Source organism: Notechis scutatus, chromosome 3, assembly GCF_049901735.1.
Source record: "Notechis scutatus isolate UNSWTSFEM ecotype Mainland chromosome 3, rNotScu1.2, whole genome shotgun sequence".
Lineage (NCBI taxonomy): Eukaryota > Metazoa > Chordata > Lepidosauria > Squamata > Elapidae > Notechis > Notechis scutatus.
The window spans coordinates 136,912,299-136,925,407 of record NC_142011.1 but is presented as its reverse complement, the minus strand read 5'-3'; the positions used below and the strand labels follow the sequence as shown (position 1 = coordinate 136,925,407).

General features: G+C 36.5%; 1 protein-coding gene across 2 annotated transcripts in view; it reads right to left on the bottom strand.

The window, feature by feature from the left end:
- The window catches only part of TNFRSF11A (TNF receptor superfamily member 11a), a 42,236-nt gene extending 37,028 nt beyond the window's left edge, over positions 1-5,208 (bottom strand). Inside the window, exon 1 of one of the 2 annotated variants that reach the window (XM_087961200.1) lies at positions 5,013-5,208. In XM_087961200.1, the coding sequence (XP_087817326.1) occupies positions 5,013-5,075 (63 nt within the window). In that variant the 5' untranslated portion in view covers positions 5,076-5,208. The remainder of the gene's footprint in view (positions 1-5,012) is intronic. The other variant, XM_026675377.2, reaches the window with a different exon arrangement.
- Positions 5,209-13,109: the final 7,901 nt, after the last annotated feature.

Genomic DNA, 13,109 nt, shown 5'->3' with positions numbered 1-13,109 from the left:
GAAGAATAGGTTCTCTATAGATTCTGACTCTTTGGAAATGCCATCTGCAAGGATCCCATAGTTAAGCCTCAAGAGTTACTGCACCAATTCTCAGGAACAGATTCACCCAATATCACACATGCCCCACTCCTGTTAATTTTCTGTAATGCAACAAACACTTGGTTGCTTCAGGACAACTTCAATGTTTGAAAATATGTTCTTCTTTTTAGAAATTGAAGGGATATGAGTTATGACTGTCCCCCGATATTTGAGTATTCTGTGTAAATACTCAGTATTTGGGTATTCTATATTACATGTTTGCTGTTGTTTAGTTTTTAACCTTTTTTTAATCAAAGGTTATCCACCCAGCTGGCTTTGTGCCTAAGGAAGGACTAGAACTCTCTGTCCTTTGGTTTCTAGCCTGGTGCCCTAACCACTGGTGCATTATACTATTATGTGCAGGATGAAAAAAATATTTTAAATGCTCTCTCAAAAAAAAAAAAGCTTTCCGATTTTAGAAAAATTGCTAATTATTCGTATACTGCTAATAGCAGTAGGAGCAATAGCTTCACAGTTCTGTTATGTTATATATTTATTACATCATTAAAACTGTGTTGGCAACAGAGGTCTAATCTACATTTAAAAAATAGCCAGTCCAGAGAAAAACATCATCCTTACATAATTCTATACCACAATATTATTAATACAAAATATTTCTTCACATGCTTTGCTTTACTGGTACCTTCATTTTTGCACTATGATTTTTTTAAAAAATATGTGACTTTGCTTACCTTTTTGAATTAATGTATTTTTTCTCCCTTCCCTTTTCCAAAAGTGCAATTATAACACATGGAATGAATAACAATATTGTTCTTCATACTATCTGTCTATAAAAAAGAATGAGGAACTTGTTGTCAGGATGTGGTTGAATCCTAAGATTTAGTAAGACTCAGGGAGGAAGTAGTGACTTGAAATTGCTGACAGTACATACAACTGTAATAATTAATACGAAAACATTTCGGGAAGGCATAAATTTTGGTGCCCTTATATATTCAACATCAAACAAATAAAAGAAATAAATCTTACCTCATGCATTCCCCTCTTAATTATCAGGAGGCAAGGCATTATGCAAAAATAAAACACACACAAAACCTAGTATGATTTGTGGAAACAACAACAAGATTAGGATTTCCAGTCATTTTCTCTTCTTAATCTAATGGGGAAAAAAGGGGAGGGGGGGAGCATATTGTACTTCATGTTTCATCCTTGACCTTGAAATCAAAAAAGTATAATGTGGAGATATTCATTAAGATTTTTCTGCTTGTCATCTCACCTCAGTTAATTGTAAAGCCAAGATAACTAACACTGACTGGTCTTGGAACTAACGTGTAACAGAACAGGTTATGGGGCTTAGTGACATACTCTATTACACATTCTTTACTCTTTCTCTCACAGATATTACAACTGCTGTTGCATGTTTTTCGCTATTTGGCACAATGCAACTGCAACAATTACGTCTACAGTATTGCGCCTTAATTATATTATCATTAACTGTACCTTGATTGTAAGGCTTGATTAATGCAGTATGGGGAATGGAATTTAAAAGATTGGAATCCTTTTCTGTCACTCTAAAGACCCATAGATTAATGTCGATGTTCTATTGTGGATTGTTCCATTCTATATTGCATATTTGTGTGTGTGTGTGTGTGGGGAGATATTAAAGCTTTACCAAAAGAATGAACTCCATTGCAAAAGGTGCATTTTGATTGCACATTAATGGATTCAATCAACAGTTTCAGAAATAATATGGAAAGTGTCAGATTTATAATTTTAGTTTTAAATGTTAAGTCTTCTCTTAATAATTACAGAATACTTGTACAATTTAGTAGTTCACTGAACTCTGAATCTGGAGAACACTTTCAAACTATTATTAATCACATTGCAGGTTAATGAATTACTAACTTTTCTAGACTTTTAATTGTTTTCTTTATTAGCTTTCACAATTCTTAATTAATATTATATCATTATTCACACACACACACACAGAGTAACGCATACAAATTGAATGCTTATTATATATCTGTAGTTTATGCATATGGAAAGACTAAATATAAATCAATGATAAAGTAAAATGGAAAACAGATTATTATAGCATAATACCAATGAATACAGAATAAAAATAATTGAATTATGGCTTTTCAATTCATATAGGGATAAAATAAAATAAACAACAGGACTTATTTGAGATGATGGTTTTAACATAAGGGGGAGCCCAAAGTATTAAAACAGGGTCCCCAAACTTGGCAGCTATGCTGGCTAGAAAATTCTGGGAGTTGAAGTCCAAAAGTTTGGAGACTTCTGTATTAAAATAATAGAGGTGTACAAAGATCCAGGTTCAAAAGGCAAAATGTAACTCAGAATGTACCTGGTAACAGATTTATTTAAAGTGGCTGTATCTTTTCCTGGGCACATGTACATGCCCTCTGCTGGTGGCACACAATTCCCAGAAAAAAATGTTTTGGGTTTACGATGTTCTCAACACATTCACAGATGCTCCGAATCATACTTTGCCTTTCAAATATATTTAGAAAACAGTGTAATTATAATGAATAGTAATTATAATGAATTTTTAAGAGTCCCAAAGTAAAACGGGATCTTGATATTTATTGAATTTGCTTTTCTTCTTGTAGACTTATCATTACTAAACATCATTAAAACATCATCAAAATACTGTCAATGTTAGCTAGAACGGCAAGCAAATATCTGCAAGAAAAACACACAGCTCAAGGAACACCAACCCTGCCATATCCTTGAGTCTTCAAAGCACTTCATACACATTATATGGACTTTCCAGAACAATATATATTGGTCCAGTATTGATTCTTGGGAGGATAAGAAATACTACTAAGATATATTACAAGTAGGTGGCTGTATATGATTTATAGTTATTGGCTATGTTAATAAGGTAAAATTGAACACAATTACTTCCTCATCCATAGCACATTCTATACTAGGAGTATAGTACTACTATGTACTGTATTTGACTTATTCTACACTTAAGAAGCACAAAAGCATTTAATAATGTATATGCTTGACCTTTCTAGAAGAATAACATAGATTTCTTCAAAATTTCTTGAAGATTATCACATTTAACTCAAAGCAGCTCAAACTTCTTGAACATTTTAAAATATTTTTTTTTTAAAAACCATTTTTTTAAAAAAAGATTGCAATTTAGCTGAGAATAATAGAGTCAAACCTCAGTGGGAATGAAACAAGAGACGCACCCATACATATATATATATATAAAACATCTTAATGTTTAAATACAGAGTATTTACAGGGTAGCTTCCCAAGGGAAGTGGTGAAAGCCACAAAACCAGAGATTTTTCCAGCTTGAAATCTGTTCCTAAAGACTGATAGAGGTCAAAACCACCGCTGGGTGAACTATACAATCTGTTCCCAGTGAAGGTTTGAAAACACAAACATGAGTACTGTACAGTAAGCAGATAGTTGTGCTTTGTACGCATACTAATACACTATTTTTCAGCACATGCAAACTACATTCTACAATACTCTAATCTTCCACTATAAAGCTTTACTGGGTGCACATATCCTGAGAAAGATGGCAAGGAATGGCTTGTTTTTCAAAATTTACTGAAGTAAGAATACTAGCATGAGATTTTACCATGAGAGTTGAAGGAAATTGGAAACATTAAAAAGAATGCTCCTTTTTTAAAAAAAATCTCTGAAGCTTATTATGCTATTCTTTGCAGAATATATGTTCCTGCTGAAGAGGGCTTTTGATTTGCTGGAATATATCTGTACTTAGTTTGTTCATTTCAGTTCTAATCCTTGATTCCCCCTGTGTACCTGAAGAAAGAGGAAGTCCAGCCAGGAGAAATGATTTCTTCCTCTCCACCCCAACTTCTACTAAACTCGTCTATCATTACAATAACTGGAAGAAGGTCCAATTTGTGCATTCAAATTAATTCCATTAAACTTAGTGGCCTGGTTCACATACTTTGCTGAACTACAGTTTCTTAAATAATACATACTCAATTGCTTTCATGTGCACAACATGCTTAACCACAAGTGATGGATGGCAAACCCTTGTGGCAAGGTTTGCACAACATGTGAGGCTGAACTGAAGACAAAATTACCGTTTAGTACAGTGTAGTGCAACTATCGAGTAGAGCTTGTTTCACAAAATATTTGTGTAGGATACCAGCACTAATACAATGCAACAGTGAACTGATTGCAGATGAAGTTAGCAAGTTAGCAGAGATCGGTTGGAATCAATGGGAAAAGTTAATAATTACTATAATTATTATTTTCAGCCCCATTAATGTCACTAGGAATGAAAGGCAATTAATTATCCACTTCTACCCCACCACTGAGGATCTATGCAAAAAACAAGACAGGATTTCAGTGAGAGCATTCCAAGTGAATGTCTATGAAGATTCTCACTCATTCAAGTCATACATGGTTGTTCCAAAGGCGCTTTTTCAAGAGGCAGCTGGATTTTTTGGTTTGTCTTTGAAGAGGTTTCACTTCTCATCCAAGAAGAAGTGAAACGTCTTCAAAGAAAAACCAGAAAGTCCAGTTGCCTCTGGAAAAAGCACCTTTGGGATTCCAAGTGAATGCATTAATACAACTGAACCGTTAAGCCCGCTGTTACTTGCACCATTTACAGGTACAGCCCATCCTTGGTGCTAATATAAAAGACCCCCCCCCAATCTGCTGTGTGGCGGAGGCGTGAGGGGCGGGCTGTTCCCGGAAAGGAAAAGATATACGATCGCTAGGAGTCTAAAACGACCCGACGGCACATAATCGATCTTCATCAATGTAAAGAAAGACCCACGCTCGCAATCACAAACGCACAGAGAGGTCAGAAAAGGAAGCGATCTATATGCGTATGGTTTAGCTTTCGAAACGGACGGTCACCGAATAAAATCAACCCAGCGGGAAGCACGCTCGAGGAGGTGCGAGGAAGACCCCCCCCCACCTCCCCTCGCATCTCGGCGCAGCCTTACCTGCACGCCAGGTACGACAGTGGCGAGAAGAAGCGCTAGCCAGCAGCTCCGCGGAATTGCCATAGTCGGTGGAATCACCGGGGCTGAGCCGAAAACAAAATTCCCCGCAAGCCCAGGCGTCGAGCCACTTCTTCCCTGGCTCGAGCGCCAGCCCGGAGTGAAGAGCAGAAGGCGGGGAGGGAAAGCCCGCCTCTTCGGCTTCGGCGGCTCATGCGGCTTTCCTGAGGGCGGAGGGCGGGCTTTTCCCTGTCAGGTGCCCTATAGATTTCTTTAGTGCTCCGCCTCGTGAGCGGGAATGCTGTATGCCTCCTGCCTCCGCGCCAGTGAGGTTGCTTCGTTCAAAGCAGACTTTGCTTCGCATAGAATAAATCCTTCCATTCCCTACCAGTCAGAGCTGAAGAAGCTTCTTGGATGAGAAGCAAAATGTCTTCAAAGAAAAAATAGAAAGTCCAGTTGCCTCGTGAAAAAGCACATTTGGGACCACCATGACCTGGATGACTGAGAAATCTGCATACACACTTTGCTTCACTAGTAGCCTGACTGGCTCCGACTGAGCTTTCCCTTCTTTCAAAATAAAATAAAGAATACAAGGTAGTCCCGATTGACCAGCACACTTGAGTCCAACGTTTCTGTTGCTAAGTGAGGCAGTTGTTAAAGGAGCCTTTGCCCCATTTTATGACCTTTCTTGCCACAGGTGATGAGTGAATTGCTGCGGGTGTTAAGCTAGTAACAGTTTCTTGCCACAGTTTGTTAAGTAAATCTGACTTCCCCACTGACTTAGCTTGTCAGAAGGTCGTAAAAGGGGATCTTGTAACCCCAGGACATTGCGACCATCATAAATACGAGCCAGTTGCTAAATGTCTGAATTTTGATCACATGACCATTGACGCTGCAATGGTCGTATGAAAAATGGTTGTAAGTCACTTTTTTCCAGTGCCATTGTAACTTTGAATGGTCACTAAGTGAGCTGGTGTAAGTTGAGGACTACCTGTATGGCCACCATACATTCTGCAATTCTGTTACTGCGCTTTGCCTTTCCACTATTTCCACTTCTGCCCTCCAATTCAGGACTGACTCTGCCAATAAAATGGCCTATTGTGACTTTTATCCATTTGTTGATGAAGTCCGACTAGTTGGTGTTCTTTCTCAAACACAACAAGAATTGAACGGTCTCTAGCAGTTGTCTATGCATCATTTCCTGAAGTAATTTCCTTTATTATTTCGGATCTTTGAAAGATTTTTGTTGCTTTCCAGTTAGGGACAGGTAGATTTTGCTTTTTTATGAGCACTAGTGGTAAAAAAGTGGTGTTACAGAGCACCTGATTATGACATCGAACATGTAAACAAGCTAAATACATTACTAACATGGGCTGCATCCTGCCCATACCCTTATATCTTTCTTGGTGATTTCAATCTACCTCATATTGACTGGACCCTAAATGATTGTACAACTGAAATCATACACACAACCTTCTACAATGCTATTACAAATCTGGGACTGGAACAACTAGTAACCAACAACACTAGACTAAACAACTGCCTCGATCTCATCTTCTGCAATAGTTTGAATTTAATTTACGGAATACAAACTAAAGAACCCTTTTCCAGTAGTGACCACAATATGATTGACTTTTGTCTCAACATACGTCCACACAAAAATCACCACAATGATGTAATCCCCAATTGTAACTTCAAAAAAGGCAACTATGATCTTATAGACAACGATCTCTCATCCCTGGATTGGCAATCTCTATTCACTGGATGCAATACTGTTGAAGACCATTACAACATATTTTTACTTGAAGTCAAAAGAGTCATCAAACTATATGTACCAACAACAACTCCCAAAACAAAACAAAAAGCAGATTACCCATATCAATAAGGAAACTTCAATCCAAAAAGAGATCACTCTGGAGGAAAAACAAATCTGGTCACGTTGCCAATTTCAAAAACCGATACAAAAATTTATGCCACCAGATAAAGACCGAATGCACCAATTATCACATTAAACAAGAGGAAAACCTTCTAAGCACCAATTCCACCCGTGCTTTTTACAATTTTGTAAACAACAAACTAAAAGACTCAAGGTCCATCCCTCCCTTGATAGGACCTGATGGTAAAGACTGCAACGACGACACCATTAAAGCCAACATCTTTAACACATTCTTCGGCTCAGTATTTGTAAACAGCAATGGATCATGCCCAGTATTTCCTAGCCGTACCACAGATAACAATAATGATCTAATACATATCGATTTCACAGAAGACAATGTTGAAAAATCACTACGCAATCTAAAACCATCTCTATCTATTGGACCGGATGGAATATGTGCCTACTTCTTAAGAAAGCTATCCACTGCCATAGCCAAATCTCTAAGCATAATCTTTGAAAAATCTTTCAGGACCAGCTCCTTGCCTAACCTATGGTCACAAGCCACAGTCATCCCCATCTTCAAAAAGGGAGACCCAAGCCTAGTTGAAAATTACAGGCCAATCTCCTTATGCTGCGTCACCTGTAAAGTCATGGAATCAATTATTAACCAATCCATCATCCTCTACTTAGAGACAAATAACCTACTCTCCAATAAACAATTTGGTTTCAGAAAAAACTATCCTGTAATCTACAACTCTTACACTGCAAAAACATATGGACGACACAACTCGACCAGGGCAAAGCAATAGACGCAATCTACATAGACTTCTGTAAAGCCTTTGATTCAGTGGTACACGACAAACTACTCCTAAAAATAAAATCCTACGGTATCTCTGGACAACTGAATAACTGGATAGAAGCATTCATGGCAAACAGACAACAAATGGTCAAAATCGGGAGCGTCCTATCAAATCCAGTACCTGTCAATAGTGGTGTCCCCCAAGGCAGTGTTCTAGGACCAACTCTCTTCATACTCTACATAAACGACCTCTGTGATCATATTAAGAGCAATTGCGTTCTCTTCGCTGATGATGTAAAGCTGTTCAATACCACAGACAATACTGCTACCCTACAAAAAGATCTTGACTATGTATCAGATTGGTCAAACAAATGGCAACTTCAAATCTCAACAAATAAATGCTCTGTCTTACATATTGGCAAAAAAAATCAGAAAATAAAATACAAGCTGAATAGTCAAGAACTTGTTGATGACCCAAGCTCTGTAAAGGACCTTGGAATACTTACCTCTAATGATCTAAGTGCTAGAGCCCACTGCAACTACATAGCCAAAAAGGCATTAAGAGTTGTTAACCTAATCCTACGTAGCTTTTTCTCTGGTCTGGTAATATCACACTACTAACCAGAGCATACAAAACATTTGCTAGACCAATACTCGAATACAGTTCATCAGTCTGGAACCCACATTACATATCTGATATTAGCACAATTGAGAAAGTCCAGAAATATTTCACAAGAAGAGTTCTCCACTCCTCTACTCGTTGTAGAATACCTTATGCCACCAGACTTGAAATTCTAGAACTAGAAAACCTTGAATTACGCCGTCTTCGGTCTGACTTAAGCATGGTATATAAAATCATACATTGCAATGTCCTACCTGTCAGTGAATACTTCAGCTTCAACCATAACAACACAAGTAAACCGCACCAAACTTGATTGCAGGAAATACGACTTCAGCAATAGAGTGGTCAATGTCTGGAATACTCTACCCGACTCTGTAGTTTCTTCCCCAAACCCCAAAAACTTTAACCTTAGACTGTCTACTATTGACCTCACCCCTTTCCTAAGAGGTCTGTAGGGGCGTGCACTAACGTGCCTGTCCCTGTCCTATTGTTTCTCTTATTCTTTTATTTTTCTTATATGTACCTCATTTCATGTATTCACAACTATGTATACACTTATACTTATTATCTTGTAAACAATTGGCAAATCAAATAAATAAATAAAGAAAGAAGAGGGAAGGTTGTCATTTGAAATGTACTGTATGAAGGTCTCTGCTGGCCTTAATGCCCTTTATTAGATAACTAAGAATTCCAAATTAAGGCAGCCGTTGATTTTATCCATGAGTGAGAGGATGAAGGATCTGAGAGGGAGAATATGCAGCTCACGTTGTGGTAATTGTTTCCGCATGAAGACTTTTAGTAAATAGTCTATATTCTGTGGATTATTAATGTTTCAAGCATATCCCATTTAGGTTGATAGCTATGCATGCACACACACACAGACGATACATATTCAATTCTTACAATTTTTTTTAGGTTAGATGCTTCTTTTACAAGACATATTAATTTATTTGGTACTTGGGATAAAGTATGAGCATTTTCTGACTCAAGCGACATCTGTTCTTCCAATGCAGTTCCCAGAATTGTAGTTTAAACAACGTTAATGTCTTCCTCTTTTTTACATACTCATATGATTCCGCAATTTAAACATATTAGTTGCTCAACCTTAATGCTCATTTTGAATTAGAGTTGTATACCCTTAATTTTTTCTAGATTACTGATTGTAGATACTTTAATATTTTTCCATGTTTAATTTCAATATTCTAAAAGTGTATCGTTGTACCGTTGTACATTGCGCGTTTCACATTAATTGCAAATTGCCAATGAAAACCTTGGAGCTTACTTAGTTTTGATAACAGAATCCATGCATGGAGTATGATAACCTGTTGGAGTAAATCTATATTAACAGGCTTCTGTGGGAGATGGATTGAGATTCATTTTTTGTAGTGTTTGCCCCGACAAATGTTCACATGAGGACAGTGGGACAGGGAAGCTATGCAATCTTGGAGGTAGGCTAGTGTTATGAGTCCACTGCCTTAACATAGACCTTTGTCATGATTAATATCAATAGCCTGTTTTATTTTTAGAATAGAATATAATTCTTTATTGGGCAAGTGTGGTTGGACACACAAGGAATTTGTCTTGGTGCAAATACTCTCAGTATACATAAAAGAAAAGATACATTCGTCAAGAGTCAAAAAGTACGACACTTAATAATAGTAATAGGGTACCATAAGCAATCAAATCATACTGGGAAACAGTCAATATAAATCGTAAGGATACAAGCGACAGTTACAGTCATACAGTTATAAGTGGGAGGGGATGAGTGATAAGGAGTGATGAGAAGATTAACAGTAATAGTAGTGCACACTTTGTAATAGTTGAACAGTGTTGAAGGAATTATTTGTTTAGCAGAGTGATGGCTTTCAGAAAAAATCTGTTCTTGTGTCTAGTTGTTCCGGTGTGCAGTGCTCTATAGCTTCATTTTGAGGGAAGGAGTTGAAACAGTTTATGTCCAGGAAGTGAGGGGTTTGTAAATATTTTCACAGTCCTCTTATCTTTATATTGTTAAGGAAGTAACCTTGAGCAGAACTAAGAAAGCATACAATTGAGGTACCATCTGTAAAATATCCTTACCTTAAATATAAAGGTAAGGGCATTATTACAAACACTAATACCTTGATTTAAAGATAAAAATAAATTCTGACCAACAGAAGCCATTTAGTTCGTCAAAAAATGTTGAATTCTGGGATCTGACTACAACTTGCATCAATTTGTTATTTTGTCCAATTGATTCTAATTTTCATAATACTTTTTGCTTCTCTTAAAGCAATGCATTTTTCTATTCAACAGATTTACAGTGTTAAATATATCTTTTTCTGAGATATGTGAAAATTATTCAACTCACTAAGGACTAGACAAAATAAAATGCAGAATAAAGCACCATTAATCTTGTATTTATTATTAAGCCTATTCTTTGGAAACAACATTCTGTGGCTAAACTATATTCTATATCCTGTAACCTTCTGGAGAAATGTGACATAAAAGTTGTTCGTTTGTATCTTAACAGTTGTCCTAGAAAATTGCCTTTTGCAGTTAGGTTTTTCTTCACTCATCAATTTTTCAAATTGTGGGAGGAAAAGGAAGTTATTTGAAAGCTTAAATTTACCATTTGATAATTCTTTCTGCTTTTAGAAAAATCATAGCTACTGTTTTAAAATATTATCAAGTGCTTGTGACTATAAAATATTAGTGGCAGAGACCCTTGACATTAGAATTGTGATTCCTTTCCCCAACTTTCAAGTATATTATTAGTATTATAAAATTAAATGTAAACTATCTTGCCTGCAAAATACTTCACTTGCTGAGCTTGTGAATATTAATGTAATTTTTCAGAGGCAAAATTATGCGAGAATATTTTAAACAATTTTAAGAAAATATTTTTATGAAAACAGTGCTGGTCTTGCTGAAAAAATACTTTACCTCATTGCCAGCCAATTGATTATATACAGTTAAATTGGTGTTAACTCAATAACCACATAGATAAATTTTCTCCAGGAGGATCTATCTTGAACTTGGTCCTTCAGGTCTTCTATATAGTGTATCCATTGAGTCCATCCACCTTGCAGATCATCTTTTTTCTTCTCTTTCCTTTCACTTTCTCTAGCATTACAGACTTTTCCAAAATATAGAATTGCTTAAAGTATGCAAAATATGATAATTTGATCCTGGTCATTGTGCCTCAAGTGAGGAAACTCTGAGTTGATATGTTCTATGAACCATTTTCTTGGTTATTCATAGTATACTCAGACAAGTCCTCCAACACTTAAGTTTGAATGTGCTCAATATTCTTTTTGTTTCTTCAAAGTTCTTTTTTTGTTTCTGTACAGTGGTACGAGGAAAACTATTGCCTGCATGCCCTCCGAGGTTTCTTCCAATTTTGTTATTCTGTTATATTATCTGATTGTTCTAAGTATATACATAACCAGGCATCTAAAAACTTTTCCCAAGCTATTAAGTGCTAGTCTGCATCATATTTCTTGAACAGTTTTCTGAACTCTTAATAGTTGATCCTATAATGCAGATGCTATTTATCACTTCAGTGTCTTAATTTTCAAGTCTAAGGATGGTTGCTATAATATTTTGTTAAATTTATTTGCCACTATCTTACCATGGGCTACTGTTGGAAGCTTACAACAATAAAGACAGAAATGAAAAGAGTGTAAACAAAAGTAAAATAATAGAATAAAATAAACAATGAAAAGAACACGATAATACATCAATATGATAACAAAAAGATGGATGGGTGGAGAGCAGAAATCCAGGAGCAAGAGGTGGTGGTGGAATCTGTTATCAATCCAGCAGCCATCTTCAGCATGGAATTCCCCCATCTGGTTTCCAGGATAACCGGCAGAACCAGATCTTCAGACACTTGTTGAAGGACAGGAGAGAGGAGGAGATCTTACCTTTTATTAGAGATTACCTCATATTAGTTGTCATTTGTTTGGTCTTTGTATTTAATTTTGGATTAACTTCTCACTCTGCTCCTTACTAAAGCTTGCAAATCCTTTGCATTTTTCAGCTGTCAAGGTAGTGTCATTAGCATATAGTGCAGATTATTGATGTTTCTTCCTTCAATTTTAAAACCACACTCAAGTTCTTTCAATCCAATTGCCCTCAATATATACAGCATTCTCCACATATGTTGAATAAATTAGAAGAGTATACCTTGCCTCACTCATTTGCTAGTCTGGAGACAGTCTACACCACCATGTTCTGTTTATTCTATGGTCTTCCTGAGCTGTGTATATGTTTTACCATTGCCAGCTGCACACCACAGTACTAAAAAAAGAAGCTGTCACCTATTTGAAAAATGCAAAATATTAAATTCTCCTCCAACTGCAGCTAACTCACCTGTGAAATGAAATGCTGAGTGCTCCTTAGAGACTTGAATATTTTTGCAATCTACTTTTGAATATTTGGCGTAAAAATGGCTTGATATTGCATAAGAGAGACCATGACACTTAGTACACATATACTGTAACTTTCAATTTGAACAGAAATGCTTAGGTATTAAACATTAACTAGAATTAATATTTGCTCAGACTTTCTTCAATAGTCATGCAGAACTTCAATGATTATGACTTTTGGCAGAAAAAAAAATCTCTTTGACATCCAGAAAGAAAATGCTACCCTGGGTAGAATATACTCTGCTTGAAAGGCAAGTTTCAATTTTATGCAGTACTGTTTACAAAGCCATATTTCAGTCTTCTACCTACAGCAGTGATCTTTGAACTAGCAGATGTTACTGAGTTATAAAACCCTCGTCATGGTTATGGAAACTGCAGCTGCCTCACCTCTAAC